Source organism: Zootoca vivipara, chromosome 8, assembly GCF_965207765.1.
Source record: "Zootoca vivipara chromosome 8, rZooViv2.hap1.1, whole genome shotgun sequence".
Lineage (NCBI taxonomy): Eukaryota > Metazoa > Chordata > Lepidosauria > Squamata > Lacertidae > Zootoca > Zootoca vivipara.
In genome coordinates, this window is record NC_142591.1 from 34,362,488 (window position 1) to 34,384,333 (window position 21,846).

Sequence of the window (21,846 nt, forward strand, 5' to 3'; positions counted from 1 at the left end):
TCTGAAGAGAGGGTTTGTCATGATATCAGAGATGTTTGGCCAACACCACTTTGCACAGCCGCTTCAAATCAGCAGGTTCTGTTCCCCCTGAGTTTGATGCTGTAAAGAAGACAGTATCTGTGCGTGAAACAAGGTAGTGTTGTGGCAAGTGGGCACAGGGTTGGAGGCAATGAATAAACAGGCCTATGCTTCTCAGGTAAATTAGCCATTTTTGTCTTTCTGAGAAATCCTATTTTCTGTCTCTCTTTGCCTTACTAAGATGCTGTCCCTGACAGTCAGCATTTCATTGCTATAGGAGTATAGCATCTAGATCAAGGGAAGTAATAGTACCACTGTATTCTGCTCTGGTCAGACCTCACCTGGAGTACTGTGTCCAGTTCTGGGCACCACAGTTCAAGAAAGATACTGACAAGCTGGAACGTGTCCAGAAGAGGTCAACCAAAATGGTCAAAGGCCTGGAAACGATGCCTTATGAGGAATGGCTTAGGGAGCTGGGCATGTTTAGCCTGGAGAAGAGAAGGTTAAGGGGTTATATTATAGCCATGTTCAAATATATTAAAGGATGCCATATAGAGGAGGGAGAAAAGTTGTTTTCTGTTGCTCCAGAGAAGCGGACACGGAGCAATCGATTCAGACCACCCAGCCATAGCATCAGTCGTTACAGAGGAAGTATTACAAAATAACTTCCTTCAGGGCAGACAGCTCCTCCAAAGGCAAATGGAATGTTCGAGCATTGATGACCCATTAGTTTCCTAATTAAAAGGAAGGTCATCGGGCCCTCTGTCTAACTGCCGCCCACAGAACCCCCAACTCCTCAGTGGGGAAGAAGAGGCGACCAGGGAGGCTGTGCCGACGCAGGTGACACGCAGGTGATATGAAAGGATGTCATATGGAGGAGGGAGAAAGATTGTTTTCTGCTGCTCCAGAGAAGCGGACACGGAGCAATGGATTCAAACTTCAAGAAAGAAGATTCCACCTAAACATTAGGAAGAACTTCCTGACAGTAAGAGCTGTTCGACAGTGGAATTTGCTGCCAAGGAGTGTGGTGGAGACTCCTTCTTTGGAGGTCTTTAAGCAGAGGCTTGACAGCCATCTGTCAGGAATGCTTTGATGGTGATTCCTGCTTGGCAGGGAGTTGGACTGGATGGTCCTTGTGGTCTCTTCCAACTCTATGATTCTATGATTCTGTGCTTACATAAGCCACCTTTGTTGTTGTTGTTTAGTCGTTTAGTCGTGTCCGACTCTTCGTGACCCCATGGACCATAGCACGCCAGGCACTCCTGTCTTCCACTGCCTCCCGCAGTTTGGTCAAACTCATGTTCGTAGCTTCGAGAACACTGTCCAACCATCTCGTCCTCTGTCGTCCCCTTCTCCTAGTGCCCTCCATCTTTCCCAACATCAAGGTCTTTTCCAAGGATTCTTCTCTTCTCATGAGGTGGCCAAAGTATTGGAGCCTCAGCTTCACGATCTGTCCTCCAGTGAGCACTCAGGGCTGATTTCCTTAAGAATGGATAGGTTTGATCTTCTTGCAGTCCATGGAACTCTCAAGAGTCTCCTCCAGCACCATAATTCAAAAGCATCAATTCTTCGGCGATCAGCCTTCTTTATGGTCCAGCTCTCACTTCCATACATCACTACTGGGAAAACCATAGCTTTAACTATACGGACCTTTGTAGGCAAGGTGATGTCTCTGCTTTTTAAGATGCTGTCTAGGTTTGTCATTGCTTTTCTCCCAAGAAGCAGGCGTCTTTTAATTTCGTGACTGCTGTCACCATCTGCAGTGATCAAGGAGCCCAAGAAAGTAAAATCTCTCACTGCCTCCATTTCTTCCCCTTCTATTTGCCAGGAGGTGATGGGACCAGTGGCCATGATCTTGGTTTTTTTGATGTTGAGCTTCAGACCATATTTTGCGCTCTCCTCTTTCACCCTCATTAAAAGCTTCTTTAATTCCTCCTCACTTTCTGCCATCAAGGTTGTGTCATCTGCATATCTGAGGTTGTTGATATTTCTTCCGGCAATCAATGAATGGGATTCATCTAGTCCAGCCTTTCGCATGATGAATTCTGCATATAAGTTAAATAAGCAGGGAGACAATATACAACCTTGTCGTACTCCTTTCCCAATTTTGAACCAATCAGTTGTTCCATATCCAGTTCTAACTGTAGCTTCTTGTCCCACATAGAGATTTCTCAGGAGACAGATGAGGTGATCAGGCACTCCCATTTCTTTAAGAACTTGCCATAGTTTGCTGTGGTCGACACAGTCAAAGGCTTTTGCATAGTCAATGAAGCAGAAGTAGACGTTTTTCTGGAACTCTCTAGCTTTCTCCATAATCCAGCGCATGTTTGCTATTTGGTTTCTGGTTCCTCTGCCCCTTCGAAATCCAGCTTGCACTTCTGGGAGTTCTCGGTCCACATACTGCCTAAGCCTGCCTTGTAGAATTTTAAGCATAACCTTGCTAGCGTGTGAAATGAGCGCAATTGTGCGGTAGTTGGAGCATTCTTTGGCACTGCCCTTCTTTGGAATTGGGATGTAGACTGATCTTCTCCAATCCTCTGGCCATTGCTGAGTTTTCCAAACTTGCTGGCATATTGAGTGTAGCACCTTAACAGCATCATCTTTTAAAATTTTAAATAGTTCAGCTGGAATATAATCACTTCCACTGGCCTTGTTATTAGCAGTGCTTTCTAAGGCCCATTTGACTTCACTCTCCAAGATGTCTGGCTCAAGGTCAGCAACCACACTACCTGGGATGTACGAGACCTCCATATCTTTCTGGTATAATTCCTCTGTGTATTCTTGCCACCTCTTCTTGATGTCTTCTGCTTCTGTTAGGTCCTTACCACTTTTGTCCTTTATTATGGTAATCTTTGTACAAAATGTTCCTTTCATATCTCCAATTTTCTTGAACAGATCTCTGGTTTTCCCCATTCTATTGTTTTCCTCTATTTCTTTGCATTGCTCATTTAAGAAGACCCTCTTGTCTCTCCTTGCTACCTAGTAGGAGAATATTCCTGGCGGGACGCCTGGAACTCTGATAAGGCGGCCTTGGACAAGAGGATGTTTCTACAGGAACTAGAGAGTGTCCATGCGAAAATGTAAAATGTCTTTTACCGTTTTGCCCTACAGACGCCAGTGTGCTTATTGAGATTTCTTATAAGTTTTATTGATAATCATTGTGTTCTGTTGATACTCAGTGCATTGATATAGAGTGTTCCCTATGTATTCCCTATGTATTCTATTGCTTTCTAACATTTGCCAGGACCTAGCTGTGTCTATGTTTCCCTGATGGGCTGGTAAGCACCCCGGCATTGTAGCAGCCTGTGACAGCTGGATGCGGTCATGAGCTGACATGTTGCCTTGGATGCTTGCCCTCAGAGGATGCAGGATACAGGATCTGGGACAAAGGTATTCTTCTTGCAACTTAGTGGGTCACTGTAACCCAGGATGTTCCAAATATGGTTGGGATGAGCTCTTCCGAGAAGGTGTAATCCAGGATGTCCCAAATATGGGTTTGGGACAATCTCTTCCAAGAAGGAGGAGATGAAATTCATAAATGGTAAATGGAAAGGACCTTGCCTTCACCAATTGGTAGTTCTTTGTTCTAAATGAGCCAATCCGATTGGTTGTTCTGTAATGTATGGCTACCCAAAAGGTATAAATGTTTGAGACACCCATTGTTCTGGGCTCAGCTTCAGGAAGTATCCTCTGAGCCATTGTTTGCTGTCAGCAAACAATAACATTTACTTTCCTTTTCTCTATTGCTGCATGGCGAAGTTTCTTCAATCTGCATGGCGACCCAACAGTATGTGTTTTCCAAAATAGATGTGCTCAGTGCTATTTTTCTAGAAAAAGAGGTGCCAGAACTCACCATGAACGCCTCCCTTGTTCTCTTATAACGGCAATGGTGCCCACTTGGCAGGTGCTGGAACTGAGTTCCTGTGAGTTCTGGCTGAAAAAAGCCCTGGGTGTGCTCTTGGTTTTTTGTATACATTCAGACACTCCTGAATAGCTTCCTGTTTTCTAGAACCAAACCCAGTCTCAAATATAAATAAGCAGACAATGTAAAATGTAATAACTGTACTACTAAAATTCTAAGGATGACACTAGCATCAGATCCTCAACACTGCATGTACCATGGTTTAGTCTTCCCATGGCACCAAGCCCACAAAAGCTGAAAAGGAAGATGAAGCATATTCTGCTGTGTTGTGGACCCAGAAACTGAGTGACAGGGGAAACTATGTGGCACAAAATACCCTTCTTCTGTGCCTTCTCCGCAAGAGGTCCAGAGGGCAGCAACACAATAATGTGCCTTTTCAGTGGTAGCTCCCCACGTTCAGTGGTACCGGTAGCTCCCCAGAGAAGCTTGCTTGGCACCTTCATTAAATATCTTTAGGAGCCAAGCAAAAACATATCTCTTCTCCCTGGTCTTTGGCTAATTAAACAATCTATGGCCTTTTGAACTGCGTGAGGAGGGGTTACTGTTTGTTATTAAGGTGTGTACAGTATTTTGTGCTTTTATGTTGTAAACTGGTATAGAAATTTAATAAATAATAATAGTAATAATAGCAATAAGAGGAGGAGTAGTAGTAATAGAAGCAGACCTACTTTATTTTATTATAAGGTTTATATAAGACACCACTTGTCAGAATAACCATCTCACAAACCAGTTGACAATGATTTATAATACATTAATAACAATCATTAACATACAGCAGTGAACAGCCAGCCTGTAGTAATATGAGTGTATATTTGTGCTCTGAAGTGCATTACGAGATATAGGGATGATTGGAACACAGATTTAAAAGACAAAATGCATTCATAATGGAGGTGGCGGGAGGTAGTTGCGGGGTAGAACAAGTGTCTGTCAGTCCTGGAACTGAACTTATGGAAGAGCCCTTTGACATTTTTCTGAAATTGTAACCATACATAACAGAACTACAAATCCAGTAGTCAAAGTGCACTTGATCTGCCATGAAGTTGCAGTTGTCACTTGGAGCCTCTCAGTAATTCCTTATGGAGCTTTGAGATCTCCAGTAAAAAGGAGGAAAACACTTTTGTTCCATCAATGTAATTTTTTCTGATTGGGAAAGAAGAGAAAACCAACTGTCAAACAATCTAAATATTAAAGTTGCTATATTGTGTGAAATGCCCAAAATTCATTTCTTCAACTCCTTGGGACATTTTACATATACTGTACAATATAACCTGATGGTACATAGAACACTGTATACATGCATGTTTCAGAAACAAAGAACTACATCTGGATTGTAAACCAAAGTATGAAACCAGATGGTTGTTCAATGAAATGAAATGGTAGGGAAAGGGTGGAATCCGTGTCTTGCCATTATTTATATACATGCATTCCCACAGAGAAACATGCACACTTGTATTTGTGTGTGTGTGTACAGGGAGGGCTGTGAGGAGACTACTTTTTCTCTTCCTTGTTGCCATTTTGAGGGACAGATGTAGACATATTCCATTTCTAAACCTTTTCTAACAACAAGGGTGTTGTGGACTTTGTATGTGCTAGGTTTTAGACTCTGACGTGCTTTGGAAATATTTTAAACATATGGAGATAAAAAAACCCTTCCTCCCGTTTTGAAGCAGAGAAGTACAAATACTCTGTTTTCCTAGTAATTAGGGATTCTGCTCTATGCATGTACAGTATTAAAGTTTAGGTAATGTGGAAATACCTTACTTCCCTCTATATGAAATTAGTCTACCTGTTTACCTGCTTATCTTCTCTTTCTGAGAGTGCTCCCCATCATCTACTGCTCCAATCGGAAACATCATCACGCTTTTCTTTGTAATAGCCTGAAGCATCTGAGCAATTGGAATTGTTGATCCATCCCGAATCATATCTGGATCCTTTTTAAAAACTGAAACATATGGAAGCGGTAGTGGGAAGAATGTGATCTTGGCTTTTGTTTTTGTTTAAAGAAATTCTACTGTTGTGGTGTTGGTTAGAAAAATCAACACACAGGTAGCCATAAGCAGAGTACTATATTTTCCAAGATACAAGCCCCCAAACTGTACCTGTGCTTCAAGTTGGAGCTGATTACACTGACAAGCTTCCCCCCCCCCCCATTTCAGCCTTATGTGTATAATATGTTATGGGTGTGGCAGAGCTAGCTTATTTAGTTGAGGGGAAGGGCATGAAAAGTTGCCTCTGGGATGCCTTCAAAAGTGGCCTGATGCAGCACACAGGTTTGCATGTTGGATCTCTGGGTTTGTTTTGTTTTTTGGTAAGGGAAGGACAGATGTCATAGTGGGCATGCAAAGCTGTGATGTTGTCTACCACGGCATTAAGATATCTCTCAGCCTAAGCTACCTCACACTTATGCCACTTTGAGCTTTTTTAAAGGAAGGACAGGATGAAAATGTAATAATAATAATAATAATAATAATAATAATAATAATAATAAACATTTTTGAAGCTATAAATATTATTAAAAACACACTGGAAAACCAGAATAGATTTGGCAGAATGGCAGGGTCAAATAGGTCAATTTTCTCTAAAATCATTAATAAGAGGGGAATAATTTTTTAAATTAAAATTAAGGGAGCCTAGATATACAGTGGAACCTCGGTTTATGAACACCTCGGTTTACGAATTTTCGGTTTATGAACGCCGCGGACCCATCTGGAACAGATTAATTCACTTTCCATTACTTTCAATGGGAAAGTTCGCTTCAGTTTATGAACGCTTCAGTTTATGAACAGACTTCCGGAACCAATTGTGTTCATAAACCGAGGTACCACTGTATAGTGAAGATAAGGGAACTATTTAAAAATTCCATGAAGGGAGGCAGAAAAAAACTAGAATGATAAAAGTCAAGTAATTTTCCTGTTCTCTCTCTCTCACTCACTCTCTCACACACACACTTTTTGTGTGTCTGAAACAAAATAATTTCACCAGGGGATGCAAATTAGGTTTTCAGGAGGTTTACACATATTTCACATCTTTAGAGAGATGAAAATGAGCATGTGTAAGTCAAATAATGTTCTAAACAAATATATATATATATATTTCAAAAAACATTTCAAACCTCGCTGAATTGCCTTTGCAGCTGCTTTATACTGAGGATCATTGATGTTAGTAACCCATGGCAATGCACCCTCTGCAGCAATCACTGTCAGTTTGTTTGGGCTGTTTCGTTTAGAGAATACCTTTTCTAAATACCATTCCACCTGAAAAGAAAATGTTTTCAATAAAAATGTTTGTGGTGTCTTTATATTACCTATATTCCATGATGTTTGTTAGCAGTGAAGCCTCTGCCACTAATTGATTGAACTGGTATGGCAGGACGGACTAGTTGGTTGCACAGGGAACTAAATAGTTTGCAGTCCAACTTCTGTGTGGGAAGGGATAGTTATCAGTTTGCCTGGGCTGAGACTCAAACTTCATGCATGGAAAGAGGCAGTGTGGGACAACATAAGGGTCAGCAGGTACAGCCCTATTCCAACTTCTACACAGAAGTAGATTTATGGAGGAGAAGGAGTGAAGAGGGCTGGGCTGTCGTGATTGAAGGAAGAGGTTGCTCTCTCTAGACCAGAGCTTTCCAAACTTTTCATGTTGGTGACACGCTTTTTAGACATGCATCATTTTGCGACACAGTAATTCAGTTTTACTAGCAATCCAGAGGTTAAACTAACCCCTTTCCAACTCTTGGGAGGAACATGGGGAGCGTTCGTGCAACATGCTGACACACTAACGTGTCACAACACATAGTTTGGAAAGCTCTGCTCTAAACATTGACAGTGGAATTCAGTTAGTTGTGGCTTTTTCACTGTCAGCATCAAATGCATCATTGTGACATGTCAATCCTAAAGAGACATGAGACCAAAGCAAGAGGAGGAGGGAAGTGAATTTCAACCTAGGCAAGCAAATCTTTGGACATAGGCTTCTACTGTGAACTGTTAATACCAAGCAGACTGTGTTATCTCTTCAGTGCTTAATTTGTAAAATGAGAAAGTCAAGGAATCGGGGTCTCTGACTTTCACTGGTGGGATAACAATACATCATCACATGCCTTTTTTTTACTTCAAATGCAAAAGCTGAAACAGTGCCTGGACCTGTTGTGCAAATAAGCTGAATCATAATCAAGTGTGTCTAACCAACATTACCTGACATTGCACAGTGGAAAGGTTCATGTGAGGAACTAGCCGGATTGAAAACTTTCCTATGACTCTTGATGGTATAACTGTTTTGATCCCTTTTTCATGAAAAGCTCCTTCTATCCCATGAATAGAGAGAGATGGGAAGCGCCACAAGTGTGAAAGTATTTCCTCCTTAGAAACATAAAGAATGAAACAAAAATAGGAGTTAGCCAGTCATGGCTTCTCTCAACATCTTTCTGCAATTCCCTTATTTTAGATGTCCTGTCATGCTTTCAATTTCCATTGACAGTACTGTACCTTGGTATCATAGAGAAATTTCTTCACACCAACGTTAAACTTGTATTGCTCTAAGTCAAATTCTATTGGCTCATACAGCTTCTTCTCCTCTTCTGTAAAATTAGCAACGCCATCATAGATTCCAGGAATCAGAATGTGGCCTGATGAATCCACAAGACTGCCTATGGAACAAACACATTTTGCAAAACACACAATTGCTGTTGTTCCATGCTCAGTCATATGAGATCTATCTGTGTGACCCTCCTTGGCCTCCTTAACCCTGTACGAGAGTACGAGAAGGAATGACAGAATGCTATGGGCTTGCATGCTATTTGTGCTGTGTCTGGGTGAGAAGAAATTGAAAGAGAACGTTTTAAAAAAAAAGAAGTCACAGGGTGGGTCAGTACCACCAACCAATCAAGGAGGTTGAGGAAGGAAGGGTGGGATATAATTTCAAATAGTAATGAAAATATTTATTATTAGTAGCAGATGTAGTAGTAGTAGTAGTAGTAGTAGTATATTTCCTTCCTAGATATAACCGGCCGTATGTGTGGGTGAACTGGAATTGAAACGGATTTCTTCTTATCGTCTGTCATCTTTTCCATCTCTGCAAATGGCTGTTGTGTGCTTAGGATTTCCATTGTGTTGGGCAAGGGGTTATTAGGGGGTGGGGACAATTGTTATTGTTAGGTGAAATTTATGTCTCTTTATTTGTTAATGCTGAAAAATTACATAAAATATTAAAGGCAGTATGGTCTGGTCATTTTATGTTTGCATTGCAAGCCAGCTTCAGCAAAAGCAACTTAACCTTCAGGTGTGATTCAGTTTCAAGCAACTCTACAACATAATGTTCAAAGAAATTGTCGCAGCAAATGCAATGAGTACTCTGAAAAACAGCATGTAGTTTCATGTCCAATTAGGATTCCACTTCAGTGTTTTTAACACCACAGTTAGTGCCTTATAAAATAATTCTCAGTTTACCACTCTGTTACTTGAGAATACCAAAGGAATGAACATTTGGCAATACCCTCAGTCCTGGCTACTATAACCTGCCCCTACTTCTCCACCTGTTCTAAAAGAGTCCTCAGTCTTGTGTACATGTATACTTGTGAATATTCATCTATAGAAACCTTAGGTTTGCCAACTAATTGCACACTCTACTACCCTAAATTCCTAACTTGCCTATGCAAACTAAACCAAGCATTTTTATCATTTGTTGCAGACCTTAATTTCTGATTAAAGACTATTTAGACAAATGAACAGAATTTTTACCAAGCAAGGCTATCAGATCAGACATGGGTTCCTGGACGATGCCACCTAGAGCTCCTGAATGAAGATCTCTTTCGCCACCTTGTACCTAATTGAAACATGAAGACAACATCACGACCGACACATTATCATTGTTTTAATTTGCATCATAGGAATTAATTAGTATAATTAGGAATGTCAATACTACAAGCTCCAATCCTACTCAGAATGAGCATCATAGTTCTGAGTAGGATTGGAGCTTGTAATATTGACATTCCTTTTATGTTTGCACCGGAAGCTTACATCTTCTTTATTTATATAGCATAAATCTTGCATCGATTCCTTTTAACATTCAACCCCTCTGCATTTCATCAACAACATATGAACGGCCAGTTGTTTCTGTTGCCCTGCATGACTCTCTGCATGAACCCCAAGATAACGTGGAATGTGTTTTACACACACACACACACACACACACACACACACACACACACACCTATCTGTGAAGGAAGAATTATGCAAATACTACTATCTCCACCAGAAGTATCCTGGGTTGCATCAGCATGATTAGTACTCATGTATTTATTTATCTGCTATACATTTTGGAAAGTTTGCCTGTCTGTCTGCTTGTACATTTGAACGCCACTCAAGGCATCGTTGCCAAACTAGGCACAAGGGTTTCCAAGGTGAGGATGGCATTCTTTGTCAATGTTTGGATGCCATTTTGATTCAAGATGACAGGCTGAAATGTGACTTTGGTTACTGTTTCTTGGCATAGATTTGGCTGTCTCTTGAGATAACTTGACACAATAGTTTTTGATGCAGGGTGTGAGCAGACTTTGTCACTGTTTGGATACTGGACACCATTATGGATCAAGATGGTGGACCAAACATCACTTCAGCATTACTTTGGTTTTTGACATAGTTTTGGCCACCTCTCAGCATGAACGCTCCTGAGGTGGTGGTCTTCATCACTGTTTGGATGCCAGGCACCATTTTGAATCAAGATGGTGGACTGAAATGTGACTTCTGCATGACCTCTCCCAATTTGTGGCACGACTGGTCCAAACTCACAAAGTATACTATCCATTTAAAAAGTGCAGTGTATTTTGATTCTACAAATTCCTGGGGAGTGCCAGACACTTTCTGTTTTTTGCAAAATAAATGTTTGATATAAGCTAAGGAGACAGTGACTACCAGTATGACCTTGGGAGCGATGATTAAATGTTCTGGAATACCAATTAAAAGGGGGAGTAGAAGCGGGAGAAAGGGTGGAAGGAATACTCTTTTGGTAGCACAATTTGCATCCTTTCTACCTAACATCAAAGCCAGAAAAATAATGTTTTAGACACATATGATGTCAGAGACTGGCAGGGCTCCAAAGAGTGTGGGGCAGAGGCAGGGGACCTGGGATCAGGGGAATGACCCAGGAGAGGGGGTCAGTGATATGTAGGGTTTGGCACTGCCCACAAGGCAAGAGCCAGGAAAGGGGAAGAAGGAAGAGTCAGGGCAGTCCGAGAAGGAGAAAGACGGGCAGGATGTGGTGGAAGAAGAAGAGGTTGTTCTGGTGATGGAGCAGGAGGGGCCTGGAGCAGGAAGAGCAGTGGCAACTTCCACGAAGGAGAAGTCTCTGGTTGCAGGTGCACAACCCATCAGGGGGAGGGTATATAAGCCAGCAGAAGGGTGGGTTCTCACTGTTGCTGCAACTGCTCCAGTGGGCACAGATATGAGGGAGAGCTGCCTAGTGGCCTGAAGCACGTGTGTGCCTCTGGAGCACTGCGGGAGTTGCTGGAAGTGCTTCTTCAATAAAGTTTTAGCTAAAGAAGGCACTCGCCTGACAGTTGAGGTGGGACAGGACATGTGACTCCATTGTTGCTCTTTTACCTCCACAGTGAAGCCGGCATTTCCCCGAGTCCCATACGTAAGAGCTGGCTTTTCCGTGCTGAGCCAAGTATTATCCGAAATCACAATATAGTCAACATTGGAGAAAAACTGCTCTTTCTCTCTTTCAATCACTTCTTCTAGTCCAGTGGAGATTGCTTCTTCCATGCCTTCAATAAGAAACTTGAGGTTTACTGGCAAGTCCTAAAAACAAAAAACATCAAGTTACCTGAAGGAAAATGCACTCTCAGTAAAAAGTCAATTCTATTTTTTTTTTGTCCAGTTACCTCTGGGCTCAACTACTGTAATGTGTTCTATGTAGGCGGCCATAACAACTCTTGCATGATGCAATGGCCAGGGTGCTGATGGCTGTTCCTTGACACATATGCACCCAGTTTGGAACAATATGCATTTGGCTGCTGATTCATTTCTCTACCCAAATCAAGAACGGCCATTAATCATCCCTTGTGAGTAACTGGATTCTGTCCCACAAGAATATCCTTCCTTGATTAAGACGAATGCCCTCTTTTGCATTTCTTGAGAAATCTAAGGCTGTCCTTTTCAGAAGAGACAGGGTCACCTTATAAAAATACAAATTTGATTGGCTAAGATGCATGAGGGTGTTTGCCTTACATCTGTAGTGGGAAATTTAACCGAAGTGATTCATGATCTCCTATTATTGTTTTTCACCTTCACCCTTTTGTTATGTAATGACTTTCGTGCCTGCTATTTACTGCTGAATCAGACCAAACGTCAATCGGGTTTTGTGTGGATTGGGGTTTGTTCTGATTCAGAAGCAAGCAGCAGGACAATAGAAAAATCTCTCGGACCCATGACTAGAAATCATGGAAGAACAGAAGTGTGGGGTGAGCCCTAAGATGCCTTGTTCAGCTTTTCAGAATGCATCCTAAACGCTGCACCACGCTGCTCTGTTTCAGAAATCTCATAAAGCCTGGCTGCTTCTTTATCATGTCTATTATATTTCTTTTTGGAGCTAGTTAGGACAAGGCACTAGCTAGCAGATTTTTGTTTTCATTCCTCCTTCCTTTTACTAGAATAAGAGAGCTCTGCAGAACCCAAAATAAAGTATATATGGAGACACTTAAAAATGAAGGGAGGCTCTTAAGGGTCCTGGTGGATTAGGGGAGGCTTGAGGGGAGACTGCTGGTGGTGGTCTCCATTTAGGAGAAGGAGACCCCGACCCTGTTTTCTCCCAACAACCCAAGAAAATTGTGACTCTTGGAACACCAACTCTACCCTGGCTGTGATAGTGTACCACCATGTTACAGTGAATCCCCCCCTTTTTTTTCTTTTTGCTTCTCTGCAGTTACTTTACAACAGGACAGATCATATCCAAGTCTCAACTCTCACTTTTTTCTAACTTTCTGATTTCACAGTTCTTGTCCAAGTCTAGTTCTCTTAGATCTGATCTCTAGCGTTTTACACCCTTCCTAGTCTTTCTTCAAATCTCCACCTCAGATTTTCATACAAGGTGATTACTGGTAGATTCTCCGAATTTAATCAGTGTTGGTCTGAATGTAATCAGGCCCATTGTGACAAGGTCTGTGGTGTGCAATACTGTCCAGCAAAGTTCTAAAGATCACAGCCATGTGTGCCTTTGGCATACTAGCAAATCTGGTAACAGCTCACTTTTTTACTTTACTTACTTTTCTTAGTTCTTTGAATGCACTCACTGCATGTATCCAGGCTAGGACAGGTCCTTTGTTATCTGTTGCTCCACGCCCATAAAGGTTCCCTCCAGATAAAGAAAGCTTGTATTAAACTTTTAAACTTCTGATAGTGCTAAGGGTAGAACTGAAATGGTACACAACACAACCATGAAGAGACTAAGCTATGAATCAGGAAGAACCCCAGGAAGTCTCTTGCCTCTGCCACAAATTTACTATATTCTCTTCAGCCTCACTACCCCTCAAACAATGCTCAAGGGAGTAAGGGTGACTCAACTCTAGGTATGGTTGTTGTTGCTGTTGTTAAATTTGTATACTGCCCAATCCCTGCAAGTCTCAGAGTGGTTCACAAGAGGAAGCATTTTTCTCTGGGTTTAGGGCTTTGATTTAGCTCTGAAGATGGCTTTGATAATCAACGGTGACCTATTTTAGGAAACAGTGGGGAGCGTGAACTTGTTGGGTTTTCTTGGGACCATTAATCCACAGCATCTGATTTTATTATTTTATTAATCAAATTTATATACCGCCCTTCATCAAAAGATCTCTTCCGGCAATTCAGATAACTGAACTGGGGGCACAGTGAATCTGTTCCTATTTGCAGGGCTGTTTTCAGAAAGTAGCATTTAGAAGACTGCTGCTCAACTCAAAGGTGTTTGCTCTATGAAGTTCTGCAGGGCTCCATCTATATAAAGTCTCTGGGTGATCCCATCAGGGGATTTGGAGAGAGATGTCATCTGAATCAGTTGAGGATGTTCAGATGTTAGACCAGTGCTTGGATCCAGTAATGCATGGCTGAATGACAGCCATTAAACAGAAGCTGAATTATGAAACAAAGTTGGGGAAGGGGTGTGGGTGTATGGGTGTGTGTGGGTGTGTGAAATGCATACAACATTAACATAACCGTGTCAAAAGCAATGGTGGTGTACATACCACCAATTTCAGTCAAGTTGTAGGGTTCTGTTTCCCACCCATCCGACTTTTTAGCAGGCATCACATCCACATGTCCGTAAAAACACACCGTGGGCTTTAGTGGATCCTCTCCAAGCTCTGCCAGAATGACAGGAGGTAATGAAATATCTGGGCCATCAAGCACCTACAGGGGTATATTGGGTTATTGCTCCATTAAATTCAAAACCTTAGGAAAACAGGAAGACATAACGTTTTGAAGCAAAGGCTTGGATCCAAAGAATCATGGGCAAAATCTTTTTTGCTCATGGAATGTGTCTTCTGAACCAGCCTTGCTTTCGCACTATCGCAACGTGAAGGTCAACCCCCCCACCCCACCCCACCATGATGTGTACTGCATGAGGAGCTGCAGCTGGGGAGGAATATGCGGAAAACTGATATATTCCCACCTCAAACCCCTTGTTACCTGCTGGACGGGCATATCAACCAACATCACATTTGCTCCTAAGTCCTGGAGACGACTTTCAGCTTTTTTTACCATTCGTATCACTTCTGATCTTTGTGCTGGTTGTATGGAATCACTCTCCACAGCTACCCATTCCTTAAGAGTCTGAAATAAAAAAAACAGTGATCATGCATGGTGTTATGAAGTGTCATATAAAGGTTTAAAATGAACAACTGCCTGTGTGGTCATTTTTTCCCTTCCTATTTAAGAATTCAGTAATTAGATAAAAATGGCCGCTGGGTGGGACCACTATCTAAAGGTGCGGTAATCCGTCTTGGTAAATCCTATTTCCTTCTAATTACATCTAAGGGACCTGTCACTATAAAATCTTCCCTTTTTAAGAGGAAGCATGGAAGAATCAGAGCAGCAATAAGGATGTCCACCCCCACCATTTTCTCCATCCTGAAATTTTGTTTGGATTATGTAATTGCATTCATTCTGTATTACCAGATAACCTTTGTCTGATTTCAGGAACACCCATGAATGCAAGTGCAGGTAATGCAAGTGCAGTTAACTTATTAATTCTCAGGGCCAAACTAATAGTGATGGGGGCAGCTCTGTCTATTTAGTTAGATCTCTGCTATGTTCTGATCTAAAATATGGGGTGGGGGAGCCTGTGTTTACAAAAAAATATATATAGATGTGGCTCTGTAAAATTCTCTTCCCTGCCTTGGGTACTAAGAGAAAAGTGTTTGTAATGTCAGTGTGTGGGCATGTAAAGCCTAGGGGCGAATGTGCCTATGAAGCATGCCTTTTGTTATTAAAAAAAATAGAACCCCACTTCATTTAGGATAGCTCAGTCGGTAGAGCATGAGACTTATTCCCATGGTTGTGAGTTTGAGCCCTGCACTGGGCAAAAGATTCCTGCGTTGCAGTGGGTTGGACTAGATGACCCTCTGGATCCTTTCTAACTCTATGATTCTATTATTCTTTCTTCATACTTGAATGGGGAAATGTTGCAAAATACCACATAGTTTGCCCCTAGCAGGGTTATTTATAAACAGTTTTTGACTGATTCCCTTTGACCTATGCCTGACAGTTGTGTTGTGCAACAGAGTATCATTGAGTACATTTGCCTTGCCTGTTGATATCATTTGGTGTTGCCAAAGGAAAGAGAAAAAACAACATTTTTGTCATACCTTGCTTATAAACACCAAGCACCTTGGGAACGAAGTAACTGCCTAGCTGACCAACTGGAAAAAAGAGGCAGAGGAGGTTACTCTCTGCTCTGTGGTTCAAGCTGGCGCTGTTATCCTATGCAAACTCAACTGGCAGTAAACCTTGTTATACAACAGGAATTGCTTCCAAGTAAGGAACCATGGGGTTAAGTGGCACATCTTTTGCTAAAAATAATAATAATAAAAATCCTTCCAGTAGCACCTTAGAGACCAACTAAGTTTGTCATTGGTATGAGCTTTCGTGTGCATGCACACTTCTTCATCTTTTGCTAGCAGAGAGTTCACATTTGGCGCTACTTCTACCTCAACAAATTTTTCTTGATGGTCGTCAATGTACTGGAAAAGCTGGTCCTCCAGCGATGTGGAATTTAAAACAGAGGAGCTGCCCACACCAGAGAGCAGCATGACGAGGACGATATGGAAGACCTGCAAGTGGTGAGAGACAAGGTTCAGCGTGTTAAAGAGCACCCTTAAGCACATGCAGCGCGATAGACTGAATGCACTGTTGACTGTATGGCCTGCCATCCACATGCTACTGTTACAGAATGGAAAAGACAAGGAGGATTATCTGGACTGCTTTTAACACAGAGAGGGCAAATTGTTAGTTCATGGGCTAGGTTTTGCCCTGAGGTAGTGATGGGTAATGGTTTCCCCCTGTGCATTTGCAAGAGCGTTTAGTACCCATGACTGATTTTTTGCCACATGCAGTCCCTGAAGGAGTTACAAGCAGACAATGCAGCCCTCGGGCCAAAGAAGGTTATGCGCACCTGCTGTTTTAACACACACAGTAGACAGTAAAAATGAGGGCGATTTAGCAATATTTCTACCATCACCACCCTAGTAAAGTTTATGTGCATGAGTCTTTCAGCATAGATTTTCACCAAAATGTGAAAGCATGTAAAAACATCAACTCAAGGACATATACTCATATGTCATATTTCACTTTCAAAAGAAAGGGGGGGAACCCAATTGAAACAGTGCTTCCAATATTTTAATTTCTTTCAAGGACCATATTTCATATATCAGACAATAAACAGCTTGGGCCAATGATTAAATTATAGGGCAAAGCCAAAACATTCTATAACTCTAAAAACATTGTATATTCTTACTCCAGCAGTATGCTTCTCGGCAATACAAAATAAAAACGTACAGCTTCAATTATCAAGTATACTAGAATCCATAGTACAAGGGTGCTGAGTTAACACATTTGTAGTCTTTCTAATCCATCCGTGTCTCTGAGTTGAGAACTAAGTTCTGGGAGGAAGGAGGTATAATCACGTTCCACACAGAGTCCAAGGGTACATCACACAGCAAGTTTGCTAAAACAGCACAAACCTGGGTCTTTTCAGTACCCAGATAGGGGTCTCGTGATAGTTAAAATGGATTACCTTTTTTTCTGACACAGCAAGTCTCTGCACAAATACAGAGCAAGGAGTGGGACAGATTCATTATGCTTATACAGTTATCAGCCTATTGATTCCTGGATGAGGACATAGTGCAAGGATAAAGATGCTCCCACTGATCTCTAGAGAAAAAAGCCATTGACTTCAAATTGTAAGAAGATCACTATCTTAGAGTGTCGGCTTTTCTTTTCTTTTTTACATTATTCTTCTGAGAATACAGAGTCCTGTTTGACTCATGTTCAGCTTGTGGTCTGCTAAGACCCCTAGATCCTTTTCGCATGTACTACTGGCAAGGCAAGTGTCCCCTATCTTATATTTGTGCAGCTGGTTCTTCCTGCCTAAGTGAGAACCTTACATTCGTCCCTACTGAAATCCATTTTGTCGGTTGGAGGGGGCACCAAGGGTCATCTAGCCCAGCCCCCTGCAAGGCAGTAATCTCAACGTGAGCAGCCACGGCAGATGGCCATCCAACCTCTGCTTAAAAACCTCCAAGGAAGGAGAATCCATCACCTCTCGTGGGAGTCTCTTCCTTTGTCAAGCAGCAGCAGCATAATTATAAGAATTTTATTATTTATACACCGCCACACCTGGCTGGGTTGCCCTAGCCCTGGTGAGGAGGGAAAAGGTGAGCACTTTGAGAAATCCCTCTGAGGCTAAAAGGCGCTCCCGGTGGGCAGCAGCCGCTTTAGACCCCACTCAATACCGTACCACCATTTACGAAGTTGCTGCGCGAGAAAAAAACAGAGAAGCAGCTCGACGCCTCTGAGCAAACTTTCCCGGAGAGCGAATGCGGCACTTACTGAGGCGGGAGCCTTAAATAGAAACCGATCCTCCAATCACAAACCGAAGCCTGGCGCGCCTGGCTGTTCCCTGCTTGCGATTGGCTCCCCGCGCCTCGCGCTGGGGAAGGGAGGCCGCGCAAGCGCCCGGCTTGCTCGGGACTGACGGAGATGCGCCGCTGTCATTGCGGGCTGGGCACGGAGCCTTATGAACCTCCCGAGGCAGAGGGAGGCGGAGCCCAGGGAGCCCTCGGGCAGGGACGGCCTTGGGAAAGGCGGCTTCCTTCGACTGAGAAACGGGCTGATCTAGACGGCAAGCTGGGCTGCGAGCCTTTATCCGCTTCCCAGTGGGAGCAAACTCCACTGAACTGCATAGGTTTCCGAGGAGGTATCAGAGCACGCCCAAGAAATTTGGCCGATTGAAGAGGAGCAGCAACTGGGGGGTGGGGGGCGGCACACACGTGTCAAGTGCAGTGCTGGAATTACATATAAGCTAAACAAGCTATAGCTTAGCGCCCCATTCTCTTAAAGGTAAAGGGACCCCTGACCATTAGGTCTAGTCGTGACCGACTCTGGGGTTGTGGCGCTCATCTCGCGTTATTCGCCGAGGGAGCCGGCATACAGCTTCCAGGTCATGTGGCCAGCATGACAAAGCCACTTCTGACGAACCAGAGCAGCACACGGAAACACTGTTTACCTTCCCGCTGTAGCGGTACCTATTTATCTACTTGCACTTGGACGTGCTTTCCAACTGCTAGTTTGGCAGGAGCTGGGACCGAGCAATGGGAGTTCATCCAGTCGCAGGGATTCGAACCGCAGACCTACTAATCGGCAAGCCCTAGGCTCTGTGGTTTAACCCACAGCGCCACCTGCCTCCCCCTGCGCCACCTGCCTCCCCCATTCTCTTGGGGGGCCCTAAAAAATGAAAGGGGAAATTGATATACATTTCCAAAATATAAGTTAAAAAACAAATAAAACCTACACACAGCAACAGTGTTTTGTGTAGGCTCCTATGATGTAAGTAATGGGCCCCGCCTGCTAGTCTGCTCCCTAAAATATCACTGGTTTGCTCATTTCTACATATAGGGTGCCTACATTGTGCATGGACTGGTTGCATGGCAACATGTGCAAATGGCTTTAGATACTTATTAGGTCCATAAATTGCCATAAATTGTATATTCAACACAAAAAACAGTGACAATTTGTTGTTGACAAAGGACAGCTGGACATATAAAGGGCCCCATTACCTTCAGTAGCTTAGGGCCTCATCAAACCTAAATCCAGCCCTGGTCAAGTGCACACAGTATCTACCCCACGCTGCTCAAAGATGTAGGTTTTGGGGTGCCTGAGTAGTCACCCTCACCCTGACTAACCTGAAAATGGATTACACTGTTAAGCCTTGGAAGGAGCAGCATTTTCTTAGCTTCTCTATAGACTTCTTTGTTTTCTATTTTTGCTGCCAAGGACAGAAACCGAACACAGGAAGCAGCCTCAGACTATTTGGGCCACCCAGCTCAGTACTGTATTGTTTCCCCTAACAGCGATTCCCATGCTGCCCCCACCTCCCTTGGGGGAAAAACAATTGGAATTTAAATGGTAATACAATAAAAGACAACATAAGAATATTTAATGTGATCAAATAAGAATATTTCACGTGGTCTTCACAATTCCATAGGTCACGTCGCCGAAGCTTGTGGTCCGCAGGCCACATTTGGGGAACTCCTGGTCTACCTGGCAGTAGGTATCCAATGACTCAGGCACGAGAAACATCAAGAGAAATGGGACACACATCTGTATTGGAGGAGTGTGACAGATTCACCCGTATTGGGGACAGAGCCAAGAAGGTGCAGCAAAGGGTGCTGCACCAATGGAAAAATGGAAGGTGGGCACCAAATTCTGGTGTCACACAGGGCACCACTGAAAATTGAAAGCCCAAAGTCCACCACTGTGTTTTGGATAATGTGTAAACACTGATTAAAACCCAACACTGGAAACACATTGAGAACCCAGTAAAGATTCACTAGTAGCAATAAGTCTTCAAGTCTTTTCATTAATCATTTGTTCATCCCATATTTTCAGTGCATTTCTCAGTCCCTTTCCAAACCACAAACGTCATTTTTCAAAAAGAAAAGAAGTGGATTTGTTGCACTAGGGCGACAGATCACTTAACCCCATTTAAATACACCACCCTAAAGCTCTGGTATGCACGTGAATCTCTCCTGCAAAATATTGACAGGGGAGTAGGCACCTTAAATTATCCTAGCCTAGTGAGAGACCCCCATGTAAGAGGCACTCACACATGCATGTTGCACATCAGCATCGCAATGCTTATCCAGACCTCATTGACTTGACCTTATGTCATGTTTGGTGCACATGGGAACACACTTCTCTCCCAGAGGCCATTGCTTGCTGTATATAACAAGAGCTGGATCAGATGTGTGCCCACCCCCAGTATTTTAATTACTCAAATAACACCAAAAGACCGTACAAATCAAAATATGCTGAGTATTTTGCTGAGCAAAATAATCACCCTGCTCACTTAAGAGTGATTAATACTTTGCTTTCAGTTAACATCAGCATTCACAGAGCCATGTGGCCCATGGAAAGGTACTGCTATAAGCAATAATATAAATATATAAATACTTACACAGCACTTTCCTTCAAACTCGATAGGAAGTTGTCCAAGAAAGTGAGGCTCAACTATTATTACACTTCAGCTAATTACTAATCTAGTTCTGGTATACTTTCACAAAAATACATTCAGGATGATACATGCGGCAGAGAGAGAGAGAGGGAGAGAGGATAGACTCCTTTGACAGCATACAAGGTGCATTTTTTAAATTTCACACCCAGATGTTCTACACTAGTAATGAGGAAACTGTGACCCTCTGGATGTTGTCAGACTACAACTCCCATCATCCTTGATCTGTGGCCATGCTGGCTGGGGCTGATGGGAGAAGGAATCCAGTAACTTCTGCAGGGCCACAGATTTCCCATCCCTGTTCTATATCCAAACCCCAGGTATGGAGCTTAAAGAAGACATACCATGATGAGGCGTTCCGACAGCAAAGAAGCCTCTTGGCGGTTCAGCATACAAAGCAATACTATTTCAATCTCCTGTCCTGACTGCGGGTCTTCTTTCAGGATTCTGCTAGCTTTCTTATAAAAGCAATCCCACCCCGCCTTTTTATTTGTTGATTTTTAAAAACATTCTTATCGCCATGTGGGAGCAGGACAAAGGACATGTCAACAAAGGCAATGGGACGCACTCCCTTATTTTATAAGGAAAGGGGCCAACATTCTATGTTCAAGCTTCAAAATAAATGTTCCTAAAACATTGCGTCTCTCGTTCCTGTTCTCCAACCCCTGCCTGCTTTTAAGGCCATCTCTTGTTTGTTCTATGTAAAGACACCTGCAAGGGGGGGGACCATTGAGCCTCCCCAAAGTTGAGTGTTTTCTTTGACTTGGCCATAATTTTGATGTGGAAGCCTTATTGGGACATGGACATGGACACTTGAAGTGCATTCAAGAACTGATATAAAGCAAAGTTAATAATTATAAGAAACCATTTCACATTTTTCTTACGTTTCAGTCTTTGAGGGTAGAAGATTATGGGAATGAAATGTGGTCTCCAGAAAAAAGAAAAGATGAAACAGAAAGCACTAATGCACCAGCATCAGATGCCTCTGGCAAACACTTTAAGCAGCTTGCACCAAAAATTCACAGCAGAAAGAGCACTGAAACCAATACTGAAGCAATCTGGAAAAGCCACCTTGGTATTCCAAGGTTCACAGGTCAACATGGTTATACATAACAGCACAATCAGGCTAGCTGCTAAGAATCTCTCTCAATATACAT

The 21,846-nt window shown here is 42.7% G+C and overlaps 1 protein-coding gene across 5 annotated transcripts; it reads right to left on the reverse strand.

The window, feature by feature from the left end:
* Window positions 1-4,593: 4,593 nt before the first annotated feature.
* On the reverse strand, window positions 4,594-21,190 carry LOC118089897 (beta-Ala-His dipeptidase). 5 transcript variants are annotated; one of them, XM_088675276.1, is made up of 12 exons: window positions 21,034-21,190; window positions 16,110-16,232; window positions 14,590-14,733; window positions 14,148-14,310; window positions 13,197-13,285; window positions 11,533-11,733; window positions 9,673-9,757; window positions 8,422-8,582; window positions 8,131-8,295; window positions 7,053-7,194; window positions 5,735-5,882; window positions 4,594-5,080 (listed from the first exon to the last, which is right to left on the reverse strand). In XM_088675276.1, the coding sequence occupies exons 1-12, from the start codon at window positions 21,079-21,081 to the stop codon at window positions 4,990-4,992; spliced, it is 1,560 nt and encodes a 519-aa protein (XP_088531402.1). In that variant the 5' UTR covers window positions 21,082-21,190; the 3' UTR covers window positions 4,594-4,989. The 5 variants fall into 5 exon arrangements, with proteins under 5 accessions (XP_088531402.1, XP_088531405.1, XP_088531406.1 ...); XM_088675279.1 differs by lacking the exon at window positions 21,034-21,190 and adding an exon at window positions 18,010-18,172; XM_088675280.1 differs by lacking the exon at window positions 21,034-21,190 and adding an exon at window positions 18,010-18,146 and having other exon boundaries at window positions 16,009-16,232.
* Window positions 21,191-21,846: the final 656 nt, after the last annotated feature.

Bases quoted from the DNA above. Each gene is read 5' to 3' on its own strand.
- LOC118089897 (XM_088675276.1), bottom strand. From the start codon at position 21,081: ATGCTGAACCGCCAAGAGGCTTCTTTGCTGTCGGAACGCCTCATCATG. The intron at 14,311-14,589 runs GTAACAAGGGGT...ATACCCCTGTAG, and splicing joins TTGATATGCCCGTCCAGCAG to GTGCTTGATGGCCCAGATAT. The intron at 13,286-14,147 runs GTATGTACACCA...CTTTATCTGGAG, and splicing joins CAACTTGACTGAAATTGGTG to GGAACCTTTATGGGCGTGGA.